Source organism: Melopsittacus undulatus, chromosome 2 (assembly GCF_012275295.1).
Source record: "Melopsittacus undulatus isolate bMelUnd1 chromosome 2, bMelUnd1.mat.Z, whole genome shotgun sequence".
In the NCBI taxonomy this organism is placed as follows: Eukaryota; Metazoa; Chordata; class Aves; order Psittaciformes; family Psittaculidae; genus Melopsittacus; species Melopsittacus undulatus.
In genome coordinates this window covers 89,618,504-89,645,655 of record NC_047528.1, presented here as the reverse complement: position 1 = coordinate 89,645,655, position 27,152 = coordinate 89,618,504, and the positions used below count along the sequence as shown (strand labels likewise).

General features: G+C 43.5%; 1 protein-coding gene across 8 annotated transcripts in view; it reads right to left on the bottom strand.

Moving 5' to 3' along the window:
* Positions 1–12,680: 12,680 nt before the first annotated feature.
* PRDM15 (PR/SET domain 15) overlaps positions 12,681–27,152 on the bottom strand; it is a 37,518-nt gene continuing 23,046 nt past the window's right edge. For 6 of the 8 annotated variants that reach the window (XM_034074257.1, XM_034074264.1, XM_034074273.1 and 3 more), the window contains 13 exons: positions 23,949–24,116; positions 22,637–22,731; positions 21,404–21,535; positions 20,651–20,785; positions 18,532–18,695; positions 17,993–18,072; positions 17,279–17,398; positions 16,411–16,542; positions 15,812–15,895; positions 15,437–15,612; positions 14,332–14,412; positions 13,896–14,108; positions 12,927–13,403 (listed from right to left, as the gene is read on the bottom strand). In XM_034074257.1, coding sequence (XP_033930148.1) covers positions 12,927–13,403; positions 13,896–14,108; positions 14,332–14,412; positions 15,437–15,612; positions 15,812–15,895; positions 16,411–16,542; positions 17,279–17,398; positions 17,993–18,072; positions 18,532–18,695; positions 20,651–20,785; positions 21,404–21,535; positions 22,637–22,731; positions 23,949–24,116 — 2,057 coding nt within the window. Of the gene's footprint in view, positions 13,404–13,895; positions 14,109–14,331; positions 14,413–15,436; positions 15,613–15,811; positions 15,896–16,410; positions 16,543–17,278; positions 17,399–17,992; positions 18,073–18,531; positions 18,696–20,650; positions 20,786–21,403; positions 21,536–22,636; positions 22,732–23,948; positions 24,117–27,152 lie in introns of all 8 variants that reach the window. The other 2 variants (XM_034074244.1, XM_034074270.1) reach the window with 2 other exon arrangements.

The following is a 27,152-nucleotide window of genomic DNA, read 5'->3' as shown; positions in this document are numbered from 1 at the left end:
ACTAATGGAACAAAATATGTCAAGCTATAATTATTCTAACTGACCAGTCACAGAATCACAGAACCGCTAGGGTCATAAGGGACCTCTGGAGATCATCCGGTCCAACCCCTGCCAAGGCAGAGCCACCCAGAGCAGGTTACACCGGAACATGTCCAGGCGGGCCCTGCATGTCTCCAGAGAGGGAGACTCCACGACCCCCCTGGGCACCTGTTCCAGTGCTCTGCCATCCTCAACATAAACCTTTTCCTCATGCTGAGATGAAACTTCTTGTGTTTTAGTCTATGACCAGTGCTGCGCATCCTGGGCACCACCAAAAAGAGTCTGGCACCATCCTCCTGGCACCCACCTTTGCAACATTTACATGCATTGCATCTCAGTCTGCTGGACTAAACGAGCCCAGCTTCTGCAGCCTCTCCTCATAAAAAAAAAAAAAAAAAAAAGATGTTCCAGACCCCTCATCATCCCTGTGGCCTTAATGCCGGTATCCACAATATCCTAACAAGCTGAGGAGACCAGAAGCAAAAGCTACCAGAGAGGAAAACTCTGGGAGCGACCTTGAAACCCTTCCACCCATAATGACACGGACCTTCAGCACCTCTCCCTTATCCCACTGCCTCTCCACCCCACCTCAGCCGCCCATAGCACCCCCACCACCATCTCTACACCCACCTCAGCCTCTCGCAGGCCCCTCTGCTATCTCTACATCCCCATCCCACCGCCCTTAGCTGTCTGGCCCTGTCAGAGGGGCTCTCCATACACCCGACCAACAGCACTAACGAACCCTGAAGGAGAACTGCAGGGCGAGCCAGGTATGCGGGCGCACCTGCCCGGCCGCAGGTGTGTGCATGCGCAGAGCGGGGAGCGCTCTCCCCTCAGAGCGCGGAGGGAACGGGCGCCCTTGGTTGCAGTTGCCTTTCTCCTGAGGGCGAAAGGCAGAGCGGTCGCAGAGCCTATGCTGCGGTTTCCACAGCGCTCCCCTTCCCCCGGTGCAGCGACGGGCAAAGCAAGTGGTTTCACCCGAGGTCCGCGTCAGTGTGTGTGCTTGCGGCCGCTAACGGCCGCGGCAGGTATTAGCCCCCCACTGACTGAGGATGGCAGAGCACTGGAACACGCTCCTTACGGGGGTCGTGGAGCCTCCCTCTCTGGAGACATGCAGGGCCCGCCTGGACACGCTCCTGTGCAACCTGCTCTGGGTGGCCCTGCCTTGGCAGGGGTTGGACCGGATGATCTCCAGAGGTCCCTTACAACCCTAACGATTCTGTGATTTCTGATGGTGGAGCTGGGGCTGGAGCAGCAATGGGGGAGCTGCTGGTGGGATGTGAATGTCCAGAGAACAGAAGCAGGAGTGGTTAAAACACATCTCCCTATGATTGCTGTTGTAGCTGCCACTGAACAAGGCCACTCACCACTGCCCATTCTTTAATTCTTCTGTTTACAGTGTTGTTCTTTTTTACTAAACCATACAGTTTTCAATATCTTTCATGCCAAACACAGGTATCTTTACAGGTAAGAGTGTATTAGCTGGAAACGTGTGCCATTGAGATCTGGAAGTTTTTGCAGCCAAGTGTAGGAGACCACACACATTCAGTTACTGCTCCCAGACTCTGATAAGTGTCCTGTACAACCAGAATTTGTGATTCCTTGTGAGCATTAATTGATTACAGCAAGTTCTTGCTTAACTTGAATTACTTCTTAAACCACTCTTCATTTTGATAAAATGCTTACATGTAATTTCTAGACATTTTTAAAGTAGGTAGACTCAGAAATCCTGACCATACTGTGAGAAGACTGTAAATTTAGGAGGAAATCTGTGTGTGCTGTATAATTAGAATGACAGCTATCCCCTTACTAACTAGAAATGCTCGCAGGGGTGACTGGATAACTTTAAAACAACAGCAGTAAATAGAGCTCTCTTTTTCCAAGACCTTTCTGCCAGGAACAGCTCTTATCTCTGTTCAACCCACTTCTTACTTAAATAACCACACAAGTGTATCATGCCTGGAGGAAAACTTAGTGCGTGTTGGGATTTGCATGTATTTCATGGGAAAAAAACGTAGTGGAAAAGGGAGGAGAGTGAATGTGAAGTAGGTGCATTTGCCTTTAGGCCAAAGTTTCTCATTTTTCTCTTTGGTTATGCAATCTAAGCTCTTCTTGTTTGCATCTTTAAAAATGTGGCTTTGTCACTGATTCCACTGTCTCTTCAGCAAAAATCTTATGTGTGCGTCAACATGGGCTTCATGGAGGTCAATAAAGCCACTGTTCTTTACTTTTTCAAACAGACACAGCCCCCAAAAGAACCCATTCGTGCCCAAACACCCCCAACCTCTGTACCTGTATTTGAAAATCAGCGCTGAATTCTGTACGATAACTAGGGCCCTTGGGCACAAGTGCCATTTGTACATCAGTCAGATGAAGTTATTTACTCCTTTGAAAGGTCAGACTAGGGTGTTAACACAGGCATGGGTGTGGAGAGAATGGAAGAGCTCATGTATGCAGTTAATTTATTATTTTTCTTACCTAGCAGCAAGTATAATAGATTGAAAGCCATTCTTTTTTATCTCATGCTCCTTGACAGTGTAAGGCGTGAGGGTTAGAACTTCCCAACCCTTTCCTTTAATGAGGTGATCTGATTTTTTGTTTTTCTGATTGTAAAACACCCCTCTTTATTCCAGTGTCATTCCCTTGATGACACTCTTGTGCCCAGATGTGCTTTTGCATCCAGATGTCCCATAAGTCTGTTCTGTGCATGGGAAAGGGCAGCCACTGTTGAGGAACTGCTGCTCACAGGCTTGTTTTCACTCTTCCCCAACATGATGAATGTGGACCTACTTCATTCTCATATCATTTGAGCATCTTACTCTCTGGTTTCTGCATGTTGCTGCATATAACACACTAAGTGTGTGAATTCAAATTTAATTTACTTTGAATTTAAATTACAGCAAACTTAGCACACAGTAACACTTTCCCCTATACAAGTAACAGAATATAGGTTCTGCTAGGAAAAAAATCCAGCACCTGAATGCAGTAACCACTAATATTTAGTGAATAGTGCTGCATCCACCACTACGTATCACACGGCTGGGTATAGCAGGCAAAGTATGTGTTCTCCCCCACAGTTTTTAGCTATCCTTCCAATGTATTTCATTGCTTCTCAGCTCTTGGTTTACTCTTTCCCCACAGTTTTGAATTTATCTCTTGACATGAGAGGTACAAGTCTCAGACACACATTACTATGAGCTCTGTGAAAACAGCCCGCTGTGTCAGTAAGAAGAGACCATGCAACCAGCATGTGGCAGGAGGGGAAGGCTGGCAGAGATCAGCTGGTATCTGCTCTCCTTAACAACACCCAGCGTACCAATCCCTATATAAGTCATTCTGGCAAATGAGCCAGAGCATGTGTCTGTGTGTCCTCTCCTTTCTTGAGCTAGCATCAGGTCAGAAACCTCAGACTCCTGTAGGCAGAAGAAGAGCAGAAATCGGTAGTAAATTAGTTTTGTTAGTTTCTCCTGTTTTCAACTCCTCATTTTGCCATTACATTTTTTTGTAGTCTTTTAAATTTTGCTACACTTTGGGACACTGTAAAAACATTTTAAAATCAAAATATATGAATAAACAGAAAAATAGAGGGAAGCACTCAACTGACAGCAAAATCACATTAGAACATAAAACCTTGGCTTTAGAGAAAATAAATCCCCAATCTCAGTCTTTTTAATTGCTGCTTTGCAGCTACTGTACCTAATAACCAGCTTTTCAAAAGGGTTAGCAACTAACCAGGCACTGTGAATGCTCAGTTTGATGAAATCCTGGCACCAGGGGTGAGACTGAAGCCTCCTGGACCAGCCTCACCTTCCCTGCCACACTCCAAGCAAATCCTCTCTGCCTCTTTCAGCTCAGCTCTTGGGAATTTAAGCTTAGCATCAGTAAGGTGGACTCAAGAAAAGCAGTCCAGCATGTCAGCCATCGTTAGCTGTACTGCAGGGGCTTGGTGAGAGAATCACACCTGAACTGAACTGGCACCTCAGCAACCAGGAGGGAAAGTAAATCCAGAACAGCTTTCTCATAGCATTTTAAGGCAAGAAACGTGTCTTCCAACCATGGTCACACCAGTGGCTTTATACAGTGTTCCAACATTTTTAATCAAGAAAATTTAACAGTTTCTTGCCATTTACAGTGCAAGTATCATAGTAGCATCTCAGGACTGAAGAGAATCATTCTAAGCCAAGTTGATGACAAACACAATAGAAACACATTTTTCCTTTATCCTGTTGCCAACATGGCACTTAGGGTTTGCTATAGGGTGAAAGCCCTCATGTGAAAACAAACCTCAGTAGCCAGTCTCAAAGATGCAAGCCACTTGCCTCCAGGGCCTGTCTCCAAAACTACTTTAAGCTGCATCATGGTACAGGTCAGCAGAATCCTCCTCCAATGCTTCCTTCTCCCTTTACACTAGATAAGGCCAAGGCACAACCACCATGGAAAAAACTGGCAAAAATACAAAAGTTAGAGGTTTTCCAACAGGTATGCCTATATATATTCCAACGGGTATGCTTAATAAATGTCAGGGCAAAAGTAAATTGGAGTGACACTATCATTAATTTAAATAGCACAAAGAAATCTCATGACTGAAGAATTATTCACACAGAAATACAACCAAAGCTATTTATCATATCCATTTTCATGTAGTACCTATAGTTTTCATATGAATGTCATTTGGATATATAGCATTTTTTCCATTCCTGGTTTTCAAGATGAGAAATGTAGGCATCTTTATGTGCGCATACCACCACCAAATCACTCTGACAAACTGACAGAAATTTCGGTTCTAGGAAGACATTCAACCATTACCTGTCTGTTAACTTCAAACAATTTCCGGAACAAAAAAAAAAGCTACACAATGCAACTCATTAGACTGACAGGAGACTGGTAGTTTTCTGCAAAATACTTTTCATACTGACATATCCAAAGAAAACTTCAAATGTAGACAGCATAACAGCACTTGATACAGTAGGTTTTCCTGAGAGAACTCACCACAAACCATAGCCAACAACGATTCAATCTCTTCTGCTTTCTGTTAGTACCCAGTAACAAATAAGAGAATAAATATTTCTGAATGCTACCCCGTGTTTCTGTAGGACGTACAAACCTCCATGATATAAGATTCAGCTTTTTGCTTTTGAATAGGATAGATTTAGGGTAGATATAAGGAAGAAATCCCTACTGTGAGTAGTGAGGCACTGAACAGGCTGCCCAAGGAAGTTGTGGCTGCCACATCCCTGGCAATATTCAAGGCCAGGTTGGACAGGGCCTTGAAGGACCTGGTCTAGTGGAAGGTGACCCTGCCCATTGCAAGGGATTGGAACTAGATGATCTTCGGGTCCTTTCCAACCCAAACCATACTGTGATTAGAATCATAGAATCACAGAATAGTCAGGGTTGAAAAGGACCTTAAGATCATCAAGTTCCAACCTCCCTGCAATAGGCCAGGGACATCTCCCACTGAACCATATCACCCAAGGCTTCATCCACTCTGGCCTTGAACACTGCCAGGGATGAAGCATTCTGAACTTCCTTGGGCAGCCTGTTCAGTGCCTCACCACCCTCACAGTAAAGAACTTTTTCCTTATATCTAATCTAAACTTCCCCTGTTTAAGTCTGAACTCATTACCCCTTGCCCTATCACTACAGTCCCTAATGAATAGTCCCTCCCCAGCATCCCTGTAGGCCCCCTTCAGATACTGGAAGGCTGCTAGGAGGTCTCCATGCAGCCTTCTCTTCACTAGGCTAAACAGCCCCAACTTCCTCAGCCTGTCTTCATACGGGAGGAGCTCCAGTCCCCTGATCATCCTCGTGGCCCTCCCCTGGACTTGTTCCAACAGTTCCATGTCCTTTTTATGTTGAGGACACCAGAACTGCACACAATACTCCAGGTGAGGTCTCACGAGAGCAGAGTAGAGGGGCAGGATCACCTCCTTTGACCTGCTGGTCACACTCCTTTTGATGCAGCCCAGGATACGGTTGGCTTTCTGGGCTGTGAGCACACACTGAAGCCAGCTCATGTTCATTTTCTCATCAACCAACACCCCCAAGTCCTTTTCCACAGGGCTTCTCTGAATCTCTTCTCTGCCCAGCCTGTAGCTGTGCCTGGGATTGCCCCAACACAGGATTCACAGATGGCACAGTGCCCTCCCCCAGTGCTTTGGAGCTCCCAAGCCTTTATTGACACAGTCTGAACATAGAGATTAATTTACAGCGACACCAAGCAGCGGTGCCCAGTGTGCAGCCGCCATGGGCAGGGACATCTCTCTGGGCCTCCTGGGCACAGGCACTACCTCAGGCCAGCACCCTAAAGGCCTTTCTCGAAGGCATGCTGGGAGAAGGGGCAGCAGCAGGGCTGCAGTGGGCAGGGCTGTGGGAGCCCTGTCTCCCCTGTGTCATAGTGCCAGCACCCACTAATGCAGCATCACAATGCTCTGGGGCAGTATAAGGCGGTGTCCTCCCATGTTCCACTGCCAGAGTGCCCGGCTTTGTCACCAGGACAGAGCTGGCAGCCTGAAGGCATCCAAGAGGAAGTCCTTGAGGCACTGGTGGAATTACTTGGAGGGGCAGAGGGGAAGACTGCCCGAAGATGTGGGAGGTTCTTTGCTGCAGTTCCAGCTCCTGGAGGGGCCATGCTCACAGCTCATCTGATGGATGGAAATCCTGCTTCAGTTTTTGGGGAGCTTGCTGCCCTCATCTTCTGGGGAGATAGCGGCAGTAGCCATAAGAAATAGGATCCACAGAAGGCCCAGTGCCCTCCCCCAGTGCTTTGGAGCTCCAACTGCCAGGCACAGGAAGGATTCAACACCGTGTTGATCAGGCCAGCGGCATTTTGCTGTTCTTGGGAGCCCCTCAGATGGCTCCAGGTGGAGGCAGAAAAGGCAGAGCCAGTGTCCCCTCAGAGGCATAACCAGCCCGTGGACCAGGAGCAGGTCTTGCTCACATGCTCAGGGAGTAGCCGATCGCCAGCAATGGGGTCAGGAAGGAATTTTCCCCCGGGGCAGACTGGCACTGGTCCCCGGGGGTTTTTTGCCTTCCTCTGAGCACTGAGCATGACCACTTGTCAGGGCTCCTCTGGTCCTGGTGCTCTGGGTTATGGCCTGGTGCTCATGCACCACGAAGGTGGCCCCTCGTGTCCTGCAGCTGGGGGGGGGGAAGGCTTTTTTGCCCCCAGGCTGGACTAGCAAGTGTCCCCGGGGTTTTTTGCCTCCTCCGCAGCCGAGCACAGCCCCTTCATGGGGCTCCTTTGGGCTACTGTGGCCCAGAGGCAGCGGCTCGTGCTCCACGCAGGTGCCCTCGTGCCCCGCATCCGGGGGGAGGCAGCGCTCAGCACTCCCAGGGTGGCCCCAGCCTGGCCCTGGGACTTGCTGCTGTTCTCTGTAGCACTGAGCACCACCCGAGTCAGGTCTGCCCTGGCCCTTTCTGGCCGGGTTCTTGCGCTCCTCTTGCACCACCGCGGCACCGCTCCTGCCCCGGCTTTCCTTTGTCAGGCTGCAAGGGATGCGTCAGCCTGCTGCTGGCTACGCATGTGCATCGTGTTAATGCTTGTGAGCATCAGCTCTGAGGGATTTAGAACAAGAACATATAATCTAAACTAAACTAGACTAAAATTAACTAACCTAAGCTGAACTAAAATAAATAACTTTATTTATAAACGAATAAAATACACTTTCCACCTGTAACCTGATTTGTGTCTTTGAAAGTGCTGAAAACCCCATGACTTCCTTATGTCTCCTCTAAACCTCCCCGGGCACAGCTCTGAACCATACCCACATGTCCTACCAATGAATCCCAGGGAGAAGAGATCAGCAACTCCCTCTTCATTTCCCCTTCTTGGCAAGAGCTGTAGAGAGCAATGAGGTCACCCCTCAGCCTCCTTTTCTCCAAACCAGACAATCCCAGTGTCCTCAGCCGCTCCCCACAGGACACTCCTTGCAGCCCTGTCACCAGCTTTGTTGCCCTCCTGGATGCATTCAAGGACCTTCATGTTCTTAATGGTGGGACCTAGAACTGCACCCAGTACTCAAGGCGAGCCTGGACCATCACTGATTACAGCTGGACAATCGCCTCTTCCTCCTTTTTTTGTTCCTAGCTCCCAGCTCCCAGGGTTACTGTTCTCCTCCTTTTCTGTAAGCGCTATGGTGGACGCTTGCGGCCCCTGCACAGTTCAGGCCTGGAGCAAGCAGCCCAGCTCCCTCTCAGCTCCCCTGACACCTTTCAGCTACCGACAGTGCCCCGCAGCTCAGCCCCTGCTGCAGGAAGGCCTCCACCAGGGCACCGAGTGCAGCCCTGCCCATGGTGCACCCTCCCCTCACGACTCCAGTGCAGGCACTTTCTGCCCCCCGAGCTCCCCGCTGCAGCCTCCCCTCCCATCGGCTCTGTCTGGTGCCGGCGCTGCCACCGCCGGAGCAGCCGGAGCAGAGCTCCCACAGCAGAGCTCCCGGAGCAGAGCTCCCAGAACGGGCCCTGCCCTCACCCGAGCGCTCGCTCCCCTGGCCGGGTTCTCCCCGCCCCCTGTGAGTCCCTGCTCGCCTCAGCGGAGCTGCGGCTCCCGGGCAAGGCCTGGCGGGGTTCGAGGCTCCCTCGGTGGCTCTCGCCGCTTGGAGCTGAGGTTACGGGACGCGGGGTTTCCCCTCGCTCCGGTGCTGAAGGCTCCTCTCTGGATCCGCTCACCTCGGGAAATGCACCGCGGTGCACAGCAAAGCTCTGCTTGAAGTCGGTTTGGAGGCAGCTGTGGAGCAGAGTGGGTTGCACCTGTGACATGTCACCGAGGTTTGTTTTCCCGAGGGCTTTTGCCCTAAAGCAAACCCAGAGTGCCAGGTTGGCAACAGGATAACGTGTTTCTATCGTGTTTGTCATCGGCTCAGCTTAGAATGATTTTCTTCAGTCCTGAGATGCTTCTGTGAGACTCTGTGTGATTCAAGAGAAAAAACTAAAAAACATGTTGGCTGCATTGAGGATCAGGCAAGAATGACACTGGTAGAGAAAGGGTTCTGTACCTTGATGCTCCTTTACTTCAGATCCCACGTGCCGCAGACAGCATTCAGTTAAGTAACAGCCTTAGCAGTAACATTGACAATACACAGGACAGTGCACAAGGTCACTCCTTTGGCTCAAAGTAGTTCCAGTTTGTTGCTGAACAGCTGTTACAGAAAATCTCCAGGACATGGCTGAAAACAATAACCTTCACATCCTATGGTGGAAGAGGCCAGTGGATCGGCAGGGGAAGTTTAGATTGTGCATCCCTCACGTAGTTTTGTTTGTTGTGCAGTTTGAAATGGCATCAGTATAACTTTGGTATTCATCTGAGAAAGGCTTAGCTGGGAGAGCAGCTGGCAGTCACTGCTCATCCAAGGTAAGCTCTGTCCAAAAGGGCATCAATTTCCAACATCTCCAAACAAAATCTGTTTAAAACAAAAGCAAAACGATGTTTTCAAGTTTTTCATGTTGCAGCACACCCAAGATACTGTTGTGTTCTCATAGGGATGTTAATAACAGCAGTAATAATAAAATCACACCAAGAGATGATGAGGCACCATAGCAATGGTTGCAGGGAAGGTCAAGTTCATTTCAGAAAGGAGAGCTCTGGGAAGATTAGCTTTTAGAAACCTCTCCATTGCCTGGCCTAGACAAAACCCTTCCAGTGGTTATAGTTTCCCTTTCTAAAGCAGAACATTATTTAGGATAATACTTGTAGTAAGAATGGTCATCCACTGGAGCAACCTCCCCAGGGACATGGTAGATGTGCCACTCCTGGAGGCATTCAAGGCCAGGCTGGATGTGGTTCTGAGCAACCTGATCTAGTTGAAGATGCCCCTGCTCATTGCAGGGAGGGGTGGGACCTTTGAAAGTCCCTTCCAACCCAAACTAGCCTATGATTCTATGACATGGTGGAGTCGATGCGACTGGACAGGGTGCTATGTAACCTCACCTATGCTCCCCTTCCCAGAGAAGGCTGGAACAGATGATCTTTTGAGATAACTTCCAGCCTGGGCTGGTCTGTGATTCTATGAACTTGGGGATACTGGGAGACCGAAGAGAGACATATCTTCTTTGTGTGACCGTCACCACAGTGACATCCAGCATCTGTGTGATCATTCATTTTAAAATCCCCTAGAACCAATCATTACTCAAAGAGTAAGATGCTGACTTGCCTAAATGGGATTCGGACGGGAGGGATGAATCACACAAGAGGCAGCCTAAGAGTACTGAATACCAGAGAATCATGTTAGGATAAAGAGATTTTGTGAAGTCAGAGAGGACTCCATAATGGCTGATTACCTCCATGTGCAATTCTTATCAAGTAGGCAATTACACAGTAAAATTACTCAGGTTGATTCAATGCATCATGAATGCTACTATCACTAGCACTAATACAGAGCAGATGTACTCACTCTGCAGCTAAAGCAAAAAACCTCTTCTTCCTGAAAAGCTTAATCACCATTTACATATATCTGAACATATATAAATGTATGTTTTTAGATGTTATCCATCTTTTACTTACCATAACAACTTGACTTAGGACCTATTTGATTTCTTTCCTTTTTTTTTTAACCCATCTAAAGTACCCTACCAAGAGATTATGTGCCATTACAATTAGGCACCAAAAACAGTGATCAGGGGTAAAGGGGGGGGGAGTTTCAAGAACTTTCAAGAACATACAACATATTTCAAAAATAAAACCTAGCTTCCTCTTAACCAGTGGGTTTCTTGTGAAGGGACATTTGTGGACAAGACAGCTGATGAGAAATTTAACTGGCTCAAGCCTGCAACAAAATAATCCTGGTAAAAGAGGGGCATAAAACCGTGTTTCTCAAGATGCTGGGATGCCAATAACATTACAGAACCTCACAATTTGTCTGTAAAGGATCTGAGAAAGAGAGAAAGGGCCATGGAATGAAAAATTCTTTTTCCCACACCAGTAAAAGTTATTTTCTTTCAGATATGCATCCTTGTCCCATCAAGTATAGGTCCCTGCCATGCAGACATTTTACAGACTTATTGACATTTGCCTACAAGTAATTCTGTTCCTGAGACACAAAACCTGTCTCCAAAAACCCCATTCCTACATATTCTGTAACAACTAAACTTTACACAGAGCCTAGCATGGTGAGCATCTGGACACTGCTATGGCACCAAGAAAACCACTGCAGATCAATTTCAATTAACATTTATACTTTGGAAGAGTTTGTTGTAGCAATTATAAGGCATCCCTCAGGGGTCAAGTAGTCCATGTTAATACAGGCTTTCAAAGCTGAAGTCATTTCTACTCATATTTTTTTGCTAATACATAGAACATTTTCATAAATACGATAGGCACAGACAGGATTTTTACAACCATCAATCTATCTTCAGTATCAAACACAGCAGCTGCTTTATCCTCAGCAAAAAGCTTTAGCATGGTTCTGTGGCTCAGTCTGCTGCCCCAAAGCACCTTGTTCTTCAGCTACAGCTGGACATACAGATTTGCCTTTCCGGATTCAAGGCAGCAACATTTTTTATGTTGGTTTTTTTTTTTTTAGTTTATTCCTTTTTGATATCAGCTGCTTTTTCTCTGTGGGAAAGATACTATCTTCTTGACATGCAAAAGTCCACACTGCACATCAATGTATGGAGAATGGAATGAAAGTGTATCAGCAACAATGCATTTGACCCAATCCACTATTTTTATCCCAGTCATGCAAACCTTGCCCATTATACACTAGGGCATGCTGCCTCCGTGTGGCAGAATATGCTTCAGACATTCTTCGCTCCTGCATTTCATGCAGCCTTGTGTGTGACAATAAATTTTGTAAATCAGTTTTGGAAACAGAATTAATAGAACCCGTACATTATTTCTGTGAGAAAGGGCAATATGGGGATGAAAAAAATAATTAATCATATTAATACCAGTGCTTTTCACTCAAATACTCACCAAGAATGCACAGTACAGTACAAAGGCTATATATATATATATGTATGTATATATATATAAAAAGAATGTTTTCTCAAATGTTTATTACATGATGAAAAAATAATGTTTGAAGAAAAATTCACATCCTGAACTTGATCAAAGGGACTGCTGGCTCTTCAGGCCTAGTAGCTAAAAGCAAGACTGAAAGAGCTCTTTGAAAAATTACATAAAACTGTATCACATTCTTTTTTCAGTTCATAATTGGTTTGATTCAAACTTGACTAAAGACCATAAAAGTTGCTTTACCATTAGACCAGCTATTTGATTAAAGTAGCACTAACACTGTGTTATGGGTACAGGGTTTTTACCATGACTAAAATGGAAGTACTTTGCGAAATTGGTATATTTTCTTCCACACCACACTCATCCCCCGGAAGCCCCAACCTCCACCTACTTTATCAATGTTGTTAGATACAAGACCTAAAGAAGACAAAAAACAAGACAATTACTCTGGTGCCCATTTCTGTCTTTACATTGCAGTCTCCACCAGCAAGTGCATTCCACCTCACTGTGAACAAGGTCATCAGATGTAATTTCCAGACTGGAACAAAGAGACATGGTATGGCTGAAAGGGTTCTGTAAATCACCAATGCTGTGATATTTAGGATCTCCCTGCTTTGGTTAAGATGTGTTATGACGCTTTTGTCAAATCTCAATCTTACTGCATAAAATACACAGCGCAAGGAGGTGCTAAATTTATGGTGAGATTTAATTTTTCTTTCTTTTTTTAAGACAGTGCAAGGTCTGGAGACAGTGTGAGAATCTCAAGGTCAGGGTGTTGCAGGGTGCTATGCCAATTTTAGCTTACATTTCATTATATAAACATTTGCCCATCTCTGTTTGGTATCCAGCAAACAATCCTATTAGAAATTTTCCAAACGTCTGTGTGTTTTTTGTCTCTGAGTACTGTCCATTTCAAAATTTGTTGAAGTATAAATTAGTAGCTATACATCTGCTGTTGTTGCTCTGTTTGAACCTGTTGCTGTCCTGATTGCTGTTGCGTTGGCTGCGCCTGGGGCTGCAAGACATCAGTCTGAGGCACTGACCTCCACGTCAGAGGATGCTGTTCTGTTATCTGGTTCCCTAGAGGAGCAATGGAGTTCACCAAAGTGGTCAGGTTTATAAAATGGGCCACAGACTGAGGATTGGCTGGCTCTGGCTGTGGCTGGATCTGAATGTCATTTTGGCGGTTGTGCAGCATGGCAGAACCACTGACAGTGTCAAATGTCACGGTGAGAATTGAGTTGTCCAGCTGCAGCTGGCGTTCAGGAGCCGTCAGATGGCCCACAGCCACGGGCTGGAGGTTTGTGAACTGGGTTCCAGCAGCCGTTGTAATGGGTGTAACAGTGATATTTGTCATCCCAACAGAACTGGAAGGGGCTGTGACATTTGGGTCGCCAAGGGTCACCACCACCTGAGGAAAAACAGAAAGATAACTCAGCCTTGTATCTTGCAGCTGACCACCATGTATCAAGCATCAAGAAAGATCACCTGAGTGCTCATGGGCTCAGATTGCTACTGCCAGCAAGAGAAGTTATACACGTAGCGGGGAACATAGAAAGCTTGGAATATAACAACTTCCACAGAGAAATAAGAACATAATGGAAGAGAGGCATATACAATATTCAAAACAAGCAGCCAAATTAACTTTCACACTTTCAGTCACAGGTTCAGCCAGTTAAGTGCTCTGGCAAACATGGAGATGGTAACACCAAAAGAAATAAAAACAAACATAAGGAGCTTAATGGTCCAACTCCTCTAAAAGTCCACATTTACCTTCATATTACCACAATTTATCATATTAGCTCTAGATGTTCCCATCACTTTTTCTGTTTGCTCTCAGGAGAAAAGAAGGGCTATCCCTCTAAGCAGGGCTGCTACCCATCACATTGCTACTGGAGCTCACCTGCTGGATGCTCTGGACAGCTGAATTAGTCTCATCTCCAACATTTCCCGTGAATTCACCTTCCTTCTCTGTGTATTCACTGAAGGCAGGGTCCTCAGGCACTTGAGCTTCCTCCTCCTCACCTGACTTTTGTTTTCGTTTCTGACCACGTTTAGGAGCTTTCATATGCTGTTTCCCTTCTGGTAATTCTCCCTGTTCCAAGGCTAATTCTGGCTGGAGAAACACATTTTAACAGCACCCATGTTAACCAACGAAACAGGTAACAGCTTGCATTTGCTTATACATATTAAGCTGGGCTGACTCTCTAAAAAAGCACATTTCTTGTCCATCAGCCTGTGCCCAGCTATGTTACGTACCAGAAAAGTAATGTCCCCACTTTACCCTTCAGTAGGCCAAGAACCTAGCTGCCACCAGAATTCTGCAATAAGGAATTTACCTGAACAATCCCAATTGAGGAGGCATCAATGGTAGTAGTCTCTGGCAGCTGCTCTAAATCATCAATCCTCACCGACAGAATCTGTAGGCAAAGGGGTATCTGCTGGTTAACTGCAGCAGTTCAACAATGACAACCACAGTCAAACAATAAAGCAGTGCCCTAATAAATCCTGTCACAAAGCAAAAATAATGCAATCTAACATATTACACATATCATTTAATACAAAGGCATTAACCATGGCTTTAAAAAAATAACCTTGTGGCATCTTAGTATTTTCCTTCTTGCTGAAAACCAGCAAAGTTTAAAGATGATGGTAGAAGAATATGTTGATTTTTATAGTCTAGACAGAACAGAAGTGATAAATTCTACAGAAAACAACGTGTTTGAAAAAAATCTTATTTTAGCATTTCTGTTTATAAACGTATCAACTATGTCCTACTCCATTATTTGCAGATGAATCTATAAATCTCAGCTTATCAAAGAACTGAAACAAATTGCCCTCTGCATTGCAGATATATAGCTGCATTTTTAATCAAAAAATCAATAAAGAAAGCTTTTTGTTAACTTCTTCCCCAGTCATCATGATAACAAAATGTTCATGGCAAAGCAATACTAATGATAAAAAAAAAGCCTCAAAGGGAACAGACAAGCCTCAGTCAGCCTAAACAAGAAATGCTGAGGAGAAACACAATAGCTATTCAGAAATTTAGAACACAGAGAAGAACTCCTTTGGGTTAGACAAAACATGCCTCTAATCCAGATTCTCTGCAGTCAGCATTCATCTTTAATACTAAGAATAATTTTGTACCATCAGCAGATGCTGCCATCATGTCTCTATTCACCACCTCTTTCAGAGCACTTCTGAATACAGAGAACACAATGGGGAAAAAAGAATCAATTATACTCACTAATGGATGAAGACAAAACAGGAAAAAATATACATGTAAGCTGGGGCAGCAAAAGAAAAGGGATTTAAATAATCAGAACAACTTCAATTTTAGGAGCTGACAATTCATGTGTTTACTACTGAAACAACATAATGAAAGGGCTGATTCAGTTAAGTGCATGCTTAACAGACACTTGCTAAAATGCCAGACGAACTCACCTCTGGATGTTTACGCCTCATATGTCGACTCATGGACGCTCTGGTAGAAACCTTTGTCCCACACAGCTGACAGCTCTGGGCTTCTACCTTATCATGAGTAAGCTGTATGTGCTTCTGCAGCATGTAATCAGTGACATACTTCTTATCACAGACTGAACATGTCCACTGTTTTCCTACTGGTGGCAGATGGAGGGAAACGCTGTTATCAACAGCCCCCAGAGATGAGGATTGTATTGTCAGCATCACAACAAGAGGAACAATTTTATGTTGGTAACATGCTGTGTAACACTAATTCCAAGGCTGGCAAGTCTACAGCAAGCCTAGGAACAAAATTAAGATACTGTCTTTGGATACTGTTTGGAAGAGGGGGTTTACCTGTATGAATCAACTTATGAGTCTCCATTGTGTTTCTTTCACTAAACGTCTTGCCACAAAGCTCACACATGAAATCTTTGATTCCTGCATGAAGAGCACATTTAGCATTCAGAGTGAAAACAGTTTAAGGTATCTGGGACAATTACAAATCTCGTATTACTAGAAAAATACTAAAGTAATCACAGCCAAATAAGAAGCACCAGCGCAGCTTTACCAGCTATTTTTATCTAAGCCATGGCACCATATCTGTCAGAAAATGAATCCAAAGGAAACTGATGTGGGAAGTAAAATTTTGTTTTCATTTTCAGGAAATGAGAACCTGAAGACTAACATAAGACAAACTAAACACTCTAGACCTATCCTAGACCAAAGCAACCTCTCTTACAAAAGCAAACCACAAACCCATCTAAACTATGTATTTTCATTGCATATCAGGTGGTCTTGGCTTACAAAAGGTCAAAATCTCACTTTTCAAAAAGCTGAATATGCATATTTTTTATTAGTTTTCCTCTTACTCCCAGACCATTCTACATTAAGTGTTCTTTCAGGAAGGATTTAACTGATTCAGTGCAACTTCTGTTTGTCTTTAGAGACCTCACCTGTGTGTCTTTTGTAATGCTTCAACATGTTGACTTTCTGTGCAAATTTTCGGTGACATTCCTTGCATTCATATTCTTTAATCCCTTTGTGAAGTTTCATGTGGTGACGAAGTGCATGTTTCGTCTTCATTCCTGTGAGACAAAGGGTACAGTGTGACAATTAGTCCATTGCTCCCACCTTAAAGGAGAACTTGGTATGAACATGTTGTTAACCAAAAGCTCTAAGATTATATTTGCTGTGTGTCCACAATTGTGTATTTTTAATTGTTTAGGTAGCAGTGCACATTATCATTATTATTTTAATTCCAGGAAAAAAGCTCTGGAAAACATCTAGGTAACCACTGAGGAAGAAGCAAAACAGCAGGGACAAGCAAAGACAGGACACCATTAGAGTGTCTTACTTACTGCCTGCCACTAAAATACCAGTTCAGATTTGTTCAACTTGTAATGCGAACAATTAAAAAAGTCAAAGCAACTTTGACTCTTTAAGCTCTTACAGAGAGGAATTACTCTATTTTTTAAGCCTGAAAACAACCTAGAATGGAAAAATTAACTTGTATTCACTTTTGTGCTGCAAATGTATTGGAACTCAGTCAGGCAAGTGCACTTCCACCTGACAGAAGCAAATTTTATCAAAATCAATTTTGGCTTGCAGCCCATGAAATTAAATTGTATAAAATTAGGGATAGTTTATGCAACCATAAGGCTTTTGATTAATACAGTTTCTACCTCTCAAATCTGCAGGATTTACAGCACTCCAAGGACCTTCCCAATATTCTAAGAATGGAAGTTCAATTCTGAAGTTTAATTTAGATATTCACCTGCTATTCAGTATCACAGTTAATGGAAAATGAGGCATTAGACATACCTTTGCCACATTCTGCACACAAGTATTCTCGGATATTATCATGGACTCGCATATGTTCTTTTAACATGTCTTTTCTAGCAAATGATTTGCCACATTGCTCACAAGCATGACTTTTTACACCTTAAAAATAAATTTGAAAGACAACATAAACAAAAAAATGTTAATGAAAAATGTGCATCTCCTAAAACCTGACTAAGCTGGTGAATTAGAGGGCAACAGTTCACCTGTGCTGTCAATCACATCTTTCATGCATATTGTAGCTCAAACTAAACCAAAACACTTTGGAGAGAGAGAGAAAAGCTGTCTTTTTGTGTGAAATGTTAAAACAAACAAATGAAAAGATAAAGCCTGAGGTAGGAACACATTGAATAGCATGAAATAATAATGAGCTGTTAAAAATGATTTTGCAATAGCAGTTTTCAGCCTATGTAATGGTGAGAAGGTAGCATGGGTAAGAGTTTGGGAAGAACACAATTAGGATTTGTAGCAGGTGAATCCTGCATATTATTAATGAGGATCCTGGATTGTGTGCCTAGACCAAATATCTTTATTAATACTACCTGCTTTAGAAAAAAGCACAAATACAACATTTATCTTATTGTAACTTACAGTAAAAACACATAACTTGCTTCCTCCTGAAAAACATAAGGCAGGCACTGGCAACAGAAAGTTCTTTTTAATACTGATAATAATAAAGAAACACAACATCTTTACCTGTATGTATAAGCTTATGTCTTTCCAGATTTCCTATACTGTTAAAGATCCTTCCACAGATTTCACATGGATGGATGTATCTGAAAACAGACACCAGAAACCATGATTCTTTTCTTGAGACAGAGGTGGTTTTCAGGCATTTCTGTTAGTAACTGCATGTCATCTGGAAATATTTATTACTACAAAAGTTCCCTGAAACATAAATTTATTTTTTAAAATGAGGCTTAGGAAACCCTTAAGTTCACGGCAAGCTTGGAGCAGTCAGGCACTGCTAAATCTTCAAATGATACTCTTTAGAAAGTATTCACCAAAATCATAGATTTACACTTTACGAAGCCCAAACTGGAAGGCTGTTAACTAAGCATCTGTGTGAAGCAAATCATTACTGATTATATTTAAATCTTTTAGTAAGCATTTTAACACCCATTATAGAGTTTCAGGTATTTTAGTACAGCCCAATTCTCTACAGGCATCAGGTGGCAGAGCCACTGTAACTTCAGAAAGAGAGCTTCACTTATTAGTCTAACACATCATCTTACTTCTGCACATTAGGATCAGGCAGGTTTTCCCGATGAATGACCATGTGTGCATGGTAAGTTGCCTTCAAGGCAAAACGTCGGTTGCAAATGCTACAGCCATAGCCTTTCTCCTTGTGCACGTCCATGATGTGCTTCAGATACTCCTTCCCTCTGCCGAAAGTCAGCTGCAGAATGAACCAATAGTGAACGAAAGGGGAAAAATGTTCTTGGGAACAGTAACAGTCTAGCAACACATTAGGAGATCCAGAGTCAAGAGTTAGCAGAGAAACACCCTGTGTATCACTAGATGACAAATCTGTGAAAGCTGGATTTAGGCTTGAACCCATTTGGCCATTACAAGCACACTGCTACAGGACATTAGTTAAAACATTTGGAAAACTAGCTTGAAACAGTATCTCTGCTTCCTATGCTGCACAAGTAGAGGACCTCCAATTGCTTGTACACTAAGGAACAGCCTTGGAGAGAGCGGTGTCCAACCTCCACTAGCTGTGAAAGCAAGGATGCCACAGATGGAAAAAATCTTTTAGGCTCTAGGGGCATGGTAGGGGCATCTACTCTGCATAGTAAGCATTGGCACTAGCTCCAGAAGAGTTGGTATTTTTAGGCACTGCAGGCAGTGATTGTAGCTCAGCTCCTGGAATGGCTACAACTACAACAGATAGGTGTTCCATTTCAGCTCCCTGGGATAAGTAACCCTGCATATGCTTATGTGCTCCAACATCTCAGGAGAAAGGGCCATAATGGCATGATCTTTTGCTCTGATTTTAGAACTAGTCAGCCTATTTCTGACAGCACTGCACAGCTTAGTGACAGTATATTTTGGGATGAGAAAAAAAAGACAGAGATTCTTAAAAATCTCGGAAGAGATATTTCACTAAGACTCACTCATATGTTGTTCTCCTTTAGGGATGCCTGAACAGATATTTTCAGCCAAAAAGAGACTCCCCGTCTCATTACAGCTAATATTCATTTTCCACAGCTGTTGCCTTACACAACTATGTATGCTTCACAAACACCTGCAAAACTGCTAAAAGACCCAGTTCCAAAAAGAGCTTTGTCATCTGAATGGCACAATTGTCCTCATTTGGAAGCATACAATTTTATACAGTTTAAGGACCCATTAAGTGTCAGGCATTAAATCAACACATTGAAAGCAAGCATGTAATTAACTGCTGTGATACCCATCTTGTTATGCTCAGTGACATAAGCTTAAAATCATTTTGCACTAAAAACCAGTTCACATATAGGAACAGAAAACTCAAGTATTATTATCTTCATGTCTTTAAAATGAAGGTAAGTTGAACACTTTCACAACATTGTAGACTGTGAAATAAGCTCTAATTTCAAGAGGCCAAGTTAGTGGTTTAAATACCAGAATTCTGCTGTCCCTATGTCAATTTGTCTAGTTTTGCTGTTCTCAGTGGCTGCTATCGCATTCCCCCTGCCCCAGCACAGTGTGCTTGCCCACTAAGGGCACAGACTCCAAATGAGCCTTAAGGACTCCAATTTAGCCCATTACTACTTTCCAAAATGGCAAAAGCCATGCAGTATGAGGTTTAAAAAGTCTTCCTTTCTCAGCTGACAGCTGAGTAAAGTATGTTCCAGCAGTACTTCTAATGCCACCCTAATAGTAATGAAAATAAGCCATGAATAACCAGTGACACTTAACATAAGCAGCAGTCTTAATCCTCCAAATTAGATATCCACTCAAGGACCACATGATCTCATCAAAGTTAATCAATTTGTGGACTGTATAATTCAGAAATGCTGTAACTATTTTAATTTGCATATAATTAAAGGATAGTGTAAGATCTGAATGTTCCTTTCTTTCTCCAGTTTTGCTTGCTTGCTTGTTTCCTTCCACACAGATAAACGTATGTATTTGCATTTCTGTTTTTAAGAGTTCAGCATTCACCTTACAAAATACCACCTCAAGTCTTATGCAATAGCATCAAGTTCACAGATTAGAGGTAACAAGCACAGCAGAAGACAGCAGATCTGTGGACTGGCCTTCTGTTTGTGAACCCTTAATGTTACTTAAAATTCTGAATGATTTATGGACATCTCTACTCCCTCCTCCCATCCAAAACCAAGTTAATTTGAAAGTATTTAAAGGTACCTGGCACCTTTTGCAGCTATACTTGTGAGGCTCAGAATCTGCACTTTCATCAGAGTTGTCATCGTTTTCCTCTGATGAGATTCCAATTTTACCAATGAACTCTTCTCTCTGGTACTCATCCATTAGTGCTATGTCCTGTGTAGGGTGGGAAAGAATATTATGTTTTAATGGATTAAACTTCTATTTCAAAAGGTAATGCTTGGTAAGTTTTGTTGCCATGCAGCATTAGCAATTGCTGTAGCATTATTTATTTAAAATAACCTCCTGACTCATTCAATTCAGGTAAACAAAGTTTCTCTGTCCACGACTAAACAAGGAGAAACTGTTTATCCACATAAATAATACTCTATTTTTTGTGTACAAACTGAGCATTGTAACAGAAAGGCTGTGGAGTCTCCTTCCCCGGAGATACTCAAGATCCATCTGGACACAATTCCTGTGTAATGTGCTCTAGGTGACCCTGCTTTAGCAGGGAGGTTGGACTAGATGACCTCCAGTGGTCCCTTCCAGCCTCAACCATTCTGTGATTCTGTGAACTTTAATGTAAGCAGAGACTGAACTGGTACAGTGTTACATCCATAAAAGCATCTTTATGAGCACCACCAAGTAATACAATTCCCTTTCAATTAAATTCCTTACAATTCAGTGCTAACCTAGGGATATTAAAATAATCTAGGTTTGATTAAGCCCTATTAATAAGGGTCCACGTGCCTGTTTTAAATAACATCTTTTTTGAATAAATTAACACAATACCTTAAAATGGACATGAACGTGATCTCTCAACACATCCACTCTGAAAAATTTACGTCCACAGATTTCACAAGTGTATTTCTTGTCCCCATGTGTTAACAGGTGTTTGTTCATATTGCTTCTACACGAAAATACCTAAAAGAGAAGGAGGAAGGAAAAGGGATTGTGTCCTGTCCAGCAGGGCTGCAGTTCTTTGCAAGTTATTCAGTGGATAGCACAGAACACATTTACTATCCTGTTTCATTCACTCTGGCCAAAAACACGTAGGAACTCCTGTTATCCAGCCAGCAGACTACCTCAGAAGCTGCTGGCACAGCAAAATACAGCTTTACAACTCCAGGGAGCTGGCTGAAATTGGCCATTCATCAGAGACAGACTTCCAAAAAAGCAGCACCAGAATTACATAGGGTAGATTTAGAAATATTCAGTGTCTTTTGAGTCACTGATGCTTCACGTATCTATAAAAAACACATCCACAGAATCTACCTTCACTGATATGTAACATATCCAAAGCATCAAAATGAAAGGTCTACACACCAGCTTGAGTTGCTTGAGTACATCTTGCACTATAAAATCATTGGTTAAATTCAGTCTTTGTACCTGTGATAACAGCAACTTAAGTTCTTGAGTGTTAAACACCCAAATACAACAGTGCCATGACCACACCATGAATTCACTTTGATTTCTAAGAGAAAATTATTCCCAGTGCACAGTCAGCACCAGCTGTTTACATTCCAGGAGGAAAACTTCACCCTAAGTGATATAAGCCATGACATTTCACTGGCAGACACAGGGACCATATTACACTCGACATTGTGCTACATGTCCTGAAAAAAAGTTGAGTCTGAACTTCAGTTTTGTTTTTCTCTTTGTCGTACCAGCTCCCACCAGCCATGGCCACAGTGGGCTTGGATATATAATGAGGCTAAGGCAGTTTGAAGAGTAATGACTCAGCTGGATGACATGGTAACTCACTGGTAACTAACCTTGTGCCTGTCTGAGTTGTGAGGTAATCTGATTTGGCATATACCTTAGTGCAAGTCATTCACCTCAACTTTTTGGCGGACTGTGTGACTACCCAGGTAGGCTGCTACTGTGGTTTAATACACGGGTGATAACTTGTTATGCCACAGTAACTCATTTGAAAATGCTGGGCTGAGGCACACCCTATCCCTGCAGTATCCTTGGAGCTACAATGCAGAGCTTTGCATGGTGCATGCTGGCAAAGACACCTACCTTCCCACACACAGGGCATCCTGAAGGCTCCTTCTTGTAGCGAACCATGTTTTCCGTGTTGTGCTCAAAGTCTTCTCTTTTCACACGCCTCACCCCTTGACAGAACAGTCCCCATCAAAAAAACAAAACAAAAAAAATAAACCATGGTTTTCCACTCCAATCTGCATGCCCTTTCAGGTGAATACTGTAAAGAAGAGTGAAACACTGGGAAGAGCCTCAATGCAGAATTTAATTGCTAACAAAAGGATAACTTCTAAATTAAAATGACGTCTTAAGAATATAAAAATAGTCAACCAAAGTGATGTACTATGGCTTAATAGTTTTTACACCAATTATAAAGTGTCTGAAAACAAACACTTACTGTCAGCACATGGAAACAGCACATCTAGTAGACCTTGACACTTCAATCAGATATCTGGCCCAGAAATTCCCCCTCACAGCCTCTAAGGAGAGAAGCAACCATCCTGCTCCAGCTTTTATGCTCTGTGAGGATTTCACACCTCTTTCTCTGCTGCTTTCAGGAAAGAAGAGGGCTGCTGCTCTTCTGATGACATTTAAACATAAGACTCCTTGCCAGTGCCATTCAACCCATTGGTCTAGCTGTCCTCCAGCTCATGACACAAAGGTCTGAATGACAGGAGTGGCTGGTGGTGGTTGGCTACTCCCACAGCACCAAATTAGACAATCTGGATGCTTTTCCTAAAATCATCTTTGGTTTTATCATATAGATCGCTAGTGGCATTTTAATGCTTTGGCAATCTATCATCACACAAGTTTTTCCAGGGTCTGTGTACCTATAACAACCTTAGATGTTTGAGATTTTGAACAGTAAATTCTTCTAGTCTCACTTTCATATGTTCTCAAGAATTTCAAAGATAACATCACACAGCATTCCCTTTATACTATATTTATACAAAAATCACTTCCAGTTTTACATTGCAAGTTAATTCCCTGCCTTCAAATTTTCAAGTTACCATAATTCTTTTTTTTTTAAGAAAGAAAAGGATTCAAAGAAAGAAAATTATATAATTACAATCAGCTACTCTAAACTACTGCAGAATAAGCCAAGCAACTTTCACACAATTGTTAATAGCACCGTATTCAATCACCTGAGACTGGAAAGTTTTTCATAGATATTTTCATAGAATTAGACAACTGCTACTATTATTTTTAATAAATGTCACATTTTGCTGAATCCTGCTATTTAAGATCAGGCAACTAACAAAAAAAAAAACCACAAGCAATGTCTTTACCTTCCCACCTCTCCTGCTGTTTCAAGAGTAATAATTAGATTGATCTGTAGTATACTTACCTTCTAAGTGTCGTCTTTGATGGTCTAGCATGACATCCTTCCGGTAAAACATCTTATTGCAGATTTCACAAGCAAACTTCTTATCTCCATGCTTCTTCTTGTGTTTTGAGAGATTACTGTTTGTAGAAAAGAATCTGAAACACATCTCGCACTGGAATGTCTTGTCATCTGTAAGCAAAAGAAACCATGCAGTTCTTTACAGATGAAAACAGATACTTTTGTTAGCTGCTTTGCTAGTTCTTCTGTTAGATCTGAATTTTAAAATGTAATCCATCTTTATATGAATTGAAGAGGGAAAAGCAAAAGCATGTATTCTTCTTTTACTTTAAAGATTTTTTAAAAGGCAGTAAGTATGTATGACATTAATTTGAACATGGAATCTAGTACTGTAACTTCCTTACAAGGCCTCTCTCCATTGTGGCCTAGCATACATTAAAATTATGTTTGGAGTGGATTCTGTTACAGTTGATTCAAGTTTTTGATGTTGGTAACATCACTACATATACAACAACACACCATCACATGAACAGCTGTGCCTAAGCACCAGAATCCTTCTGCCAGCACTGGCTCCTAATACCAGCCAGTTCCAGAAGAAGGTAATGTTCCAGAAGAAGATAAAAGATCTCAAAAATAGGCCATCACATGATAATAGGCCTATGGGGCATTTGTTTTGCATTCAGTAGTTGAGACTTTTCTTGGAACACGAAAGCACGGTCCGGCAGATGGAATCTGCCAGTGCTGCACCAACCACAAAATAACAGTTGAATGCCTTGAAGAGCAGTGCAAATATTGCTACTTGTTGTGGTCAACTCACAAGATGAAATGAGCTGCTTCCCTTGAATAAACAGAATACTGAGGTTACTTGGCATTACTCTCCATTCTTCATTAAGTTTCATACAAGCTGTACCCTCTGAAAGGCAATGAGAAACCCTACTTTGGTGATGTAAAGGGCAATTACCCACGTGATTCTAGTCTGACTGAGCGAGGGGAAACCCCGCGTCCCGTAACCTCAGCTCCGAGCGGCGAGAGCCACCGAGGGAGCCTCGAGCCCCGCCAGGCCTTGCCCGGGAGCCGCAGCTCCGCTGAGGCGAGCAGGGACTCACAGGGGGCGGGGCCAGGAGGGACGGTCACGCCCTGAGCGGGGAGAACCCGGCCCGGGGAGCGAGCGCTCGGGTGAGGGCAGGGCCTGCTCCGGGAGCTCTGCTGTGGGAGCTCTGCTCCGGCTGCCCCGGCGGTGGCAGCGCCGGCACCAGACAGAGCCGATGGGAGGGGAGGCTGCAGCGGGGAGCTCGGGGGGCAGAAAGTGCCTGCACTGGAGTCGTGAGGGGAGGGTGCGCCATGGGCAGGGCTGCAGTCGGTGCCCTGGTGGAGGCCTTCCTGCAGCAGGGGCTGAGCTGCGGGGCACTGTCAGTAGCTGAAAGGTGTCAGGGGAGCTGAGAGGGAGCTGGGCTGCTTGCTCCGGGCCCGAACTGTGCAGGGGCTGCAAGCGTCCACCATAGCGCTTACAGAAAAGGAGGACGGCAGTAACCCAGGGAGCTGGGAGCTACAAAGGAGTAACAAAAAACCCACCCCATAAACCAAAACCAGCCAAAAAAAACCCAAACCAAACAACAAACCAAAACCAAATTGAAGAATAGGGTTGATTGAAGAATAGGGTTGTAAGTAAGTAACCTCAAAAACGTTAGGCTTTGTTAGCAACTACGGAGAAAAGGAAATAACTAAAATAAACTGTCAGAACCACCTGGTGGTTACTGATGTGACTGATATGACAACAATCCTAAAACAAAGTGATGAAGAAATAACCACCAGGGGTCCGAAAGCCCACTACCACATTTTTGCACGCATACAGGAGGCATTCTCTAAAAAGTATGATGTACATGTATGTAATCTAATGAATATGCTTAAGGACAATATAATCACAGCCTGGTTGATGCCTGGGGGAGACACGCTAGGAGGAGCTATCCCCCATGTCTCCCAGGGCTGCAATAAGGAATGCCTGCTTGTCAGCTTGAAAACTTTGTTGGCGAGTTCCTGGAGATTTCTCCGAATCAATTTGGCACCCCAGATGGAACCCTCTCTGCTCGGCTGCAGGCCCTGCTGAGGACAGGGCTCCCTAGGGCCCTCGGGAGTTTTTCCCGGAGGGACCCCTTGACTCATTCGGATCACTGCGGGAACAGACAAGGACCTTCTTCATAAAAGGTATTCTTTTCTCTTATGTAGTTTGTATGATGCACGGGGCATCTCGGTTTGGTAAATTGGTTTGGTAAGCGTACGCAAGGTTTGGAAGCCTTCCGTAAATCGAGACAGGAAATCTTGTGGGTAAAGGCGTACACCCAGCTGCTAGTGTCCATTTGGTATACACCCACAAGAAGCAGGGGGTTTCTTGTGGTTTGGGTCCTATAAGACACAGTGGGCATCTTGTAGAAAACGTTTTGGATTTTACTGGTATTTGACTTCTGTTGTGGCTTGTTATAGTTATGATTTTGGTATTGGTGACAGACTTAAATTGCGTTACTAATTGTTGTCTGTTTCAAGTGTTGTAACTGTGTGGAGTGTGTCTATTTTGTGGCTTGTTATAGTGATGATTTTGGTCTTGTGATTTTGGTCTTGGTGACTGGCTGTTACAAGTGTTAACTGTTCATTTGATACAATTTTAGTCTCTGTCTCAAGTGTTGTAATTGTGTGGAGTGTGTCTGTGGGATCCTGTGTGTGTGTGTGAATGCAAGACTGATAATGGGAAATCGGCAGAGTGGAGAGATCTTGAAAAGAGTCCTTTAGGGTGCATTTTGGCACATTGGAAAGAACTGGGAGGGTTTCCTGGGGGCTCAGTAAATAAGAAAATGTTGGTGAAATATTGTAACCAAGGTGGCCATTGTATACTCTGGAGGATCAGGAGAAACGCCCAAAAATGGGACTTTGAATACGTTGCTGCAATTAATGTTATTTTTAAGACAAAAAGGAAAATGGGATGAAGTGATGTATGCAGATATGTTTTTCACTTTAAGAAACCACCCGGGGTGGCAGACAGAATATGAAATATATATAGCTCTGCCAGATCCCTAATTTTGGCTTTGGAAAAGGACAGGGAAAAACAGAAATCTAAGCTGGAGAGATGTTGTTCAGCCTGTGATACTGGGGGAATAATGTTTAAAGTTAAAAAAAAACAACCAAACAAGAGAGGTTCTCCTCCCCCTCTACTCTGCC